Raw genomic sequence first — 2,500 nt, 5'->3', positions numbered from 1 at the left:
GGAGAGCTAGTGGGGTCCATGACGATGACTTCTGTTTTGTTGGATCGGCCGTTTTACTGCCGTGTTACAGACGCTGTTTGGAAACAATTAAGCTATGTAAATAAACATTTACAGAATATTTCTGTGTAAATAAGTAATTTCACAACGTATATATCTGCGACTAATAGTCCGGTGCGGCTTATATATGGACAAACATTTATTTGTTGTGAAGTTGCGCTTTATAGTTCGGAAAATATCAATCAATCAATCAATGTTTATTTATATAGCCCTAAATCACAAGTGTCTCAAAGGGCTGCACAAGCCACAACGACATCAAAAATATGACAAAATATGTAGTTTTTATCTCTGGTAGTGTCTTAACACAACTTTTTCCACTTACCACAACACCGATCTGGGCCAATACCTATATTGGTCTGATACGATATCAGCAGGAAACGTACATAACTGTATTATTTAGTTGTGTGGAATCTTAGAAAAGGTTTGATGGAGCGAAACGGGTCACACTTACGCTGTCTTCAAGTTGAATTGGAGCAGCAATAATTCACAAAGTTCAGCTCAAGTTGAATTATGCGGACACTTTTGTTACTGAATACTTTCTAATCTGCCTTGGAGACTTTGTATGTGTAAGTGATATGTAACTATAACTATTTGATACTTGTTTATATTGACAAATGTCACGTTTTATTGTTCTATGATTATTACCTATGTCTAGCTCGGGTGCTATTGTGTGCTTAGCTGTTGTGTAGCTGCTAGCTCCTAATAGCCAATAGCCAATGCAAGAAAATACCAACCTTGTGTGCTTATTGGACCAGGCTAAGGTTTTATGTAGGAGATTTGAATCCGATTCTAGTTTTTGGTGCTGATATCAGACCGATACCGATTTTGGATTGGCACACTTCTCGTATCGTCCGTTAGCTTAATAAAGTACCGGAGAAGTCCAGAGCGTTGACTCCTCTCTGGTGGAATCCTCTCAGCAAGGAGAGACACGTCAGAGTCTGGACGTCCCACACGTGGATGGTGGGGTTCCTGCCCACCTGTGCAAACACACACACACACACACACACACACACACACACACACTCGTTAGGACAACAGTTTCACCGTGTGTGTGTGTGTGTGTACCTTATTAGTGCGTTAACATTAAGATTTATGTTAGCATTAGCTTTAATATTAGTGTTGGCATTAGCATTAGTGTTAGCATTAGCGTTAACATTAGTTTTAGCATTTATATTAGCTTTAACATTAAGGTTAGCATTAGCATTAGTGTTAGCATTAGCGTTAACATTAGTATTAGCGATAACATTAGCATTAGTGTTAGCATTAGCTAGGTATTAGTGTCAGCATTAATGTAACATCAGTGTTAGCATTAGTGTTACTATAAGCATTAGCGTTAGCATTGACGTTAGCTTTAACATTAACATTAGGATTAGTGTTAGCATTAGTGTAACATTAGTGTTAACGTTAGGATTGCTGTTCGCATTAACGTTAGCATTAGCATTAAGATTAATATCAGTTTTATCATTAGCTGTAACATTAGTGTGAGCCTTAGTATTAGTGTTAACATTACCATTAGTATTAGTGTTAGCATTATCGTAACATTAGTGTTAGCATTAGCATTACTATAAGCATTAACGTTAGCATTAAGGTTAGCTTTAACATTAACAATAGGATTAGTGTTAGCATCGGCATTAGTGTTAACGTTAGGATTGCTGTTCGCATTAAAGCTAGCATTAGCATTAAGATTAAAATCAGTTTTAGCATAAGATGTAACATTAGTGTTAGCCTTAGTATTAGTGTTAGCATTAGCATTACCATTCGTATTAGTGTTAGCATTAGTATTAGTGTTAGCATTACCATTACCATTAGTATTAGTGTTAGCATTAATATAACATTAATGTTAGCATTAGCGTTACTATAAGCATTAGCGTTAGCTTTAACATTAACATTAGGTTTAGTGTTAGCATCAGTGTTAGCATTAGCATTAACATTAGCATATCATTAGTGTTAACGTTAGGATTACTGTTCGCATTAACGCTAGCATTAGCATTAGGATTAATATCAGTTTTAGCATTAGCTGTAACATTAGTATTAGTGTTAGCATTAGCATAACCATTAGTATTAGTGTTAGCATTAACGTAACATTAGTGTTAGCATTAGCGTTACTATAAGCATTAGCGTTAGCATTAACGTTAGCTTTAACATTAACATTAGGATTAGTGTTAGCATTAGCATTAACATTAGCATATCATTAGTGTTAACGTTAGGATTGCGGTTCGCATTAACGCTAGCATTAGCATTAGGATTAATATCAGTTTTAGCATTAGCTGTAACATTAGTTTTAGCCTTAGTATTAGTGTTAGCATTAGCATAACCATTAGTATTAGTGTTGGCATTAACGTAACATTAGTGTTAGCATTAGCGTTACTATAAGCATTAGCGTTAGCACTAACGTTAGCTTTAACATTAACATTAGGATTAGTGTTAGCATTTGCATTAACAT

General features: G+C 35.3%; 1 protein-coding gene across 3 annotated transcripts in view; it reads right to left on the bottom strand.

The window, feature by feature from the left end:
* LOC133610983 (echinoderm microtubule-associated protein-like 6) overlaps positions 1-2,500 on the bottom strand; it is a 72,179-nt gene that overhangs the window by 36,214 nt on the left and 33,465 nt on the right. For all 3 annotated transcript variants that reach the window (XM_061967797.1, XM_061967805.1, XM_061967814.1), the window contains exon 18: positions 929-1,034. In XM_061967797.1, the coding sequence (XP_061823781.1) occupies positions 929-1,034 (106 nt within the window). The remainder of the gene's footprint in view (positions 1-928; positions 1,035-2,500) is intronic.

This window comes from Nerophis lumbriciformis, linkage group LG02 (assembly GCF_033978685.3).
Source record: "Nerophis lumbriciformis linkage group LG02, RoL_Nlum_v2.1, whole genome shotgun sequence".
Lineage (NCBI taxonomy): Eukaryota > Metazoa > Chordata > Actinopteri > Syngnathiformes > Syngnathidae > Nerophis > Nerophis lumbriciformis.
Note: the sequence above shows the minus strand (reverse complement) of the source record. Positions and strands in the feature narration are given on the sequence as shown.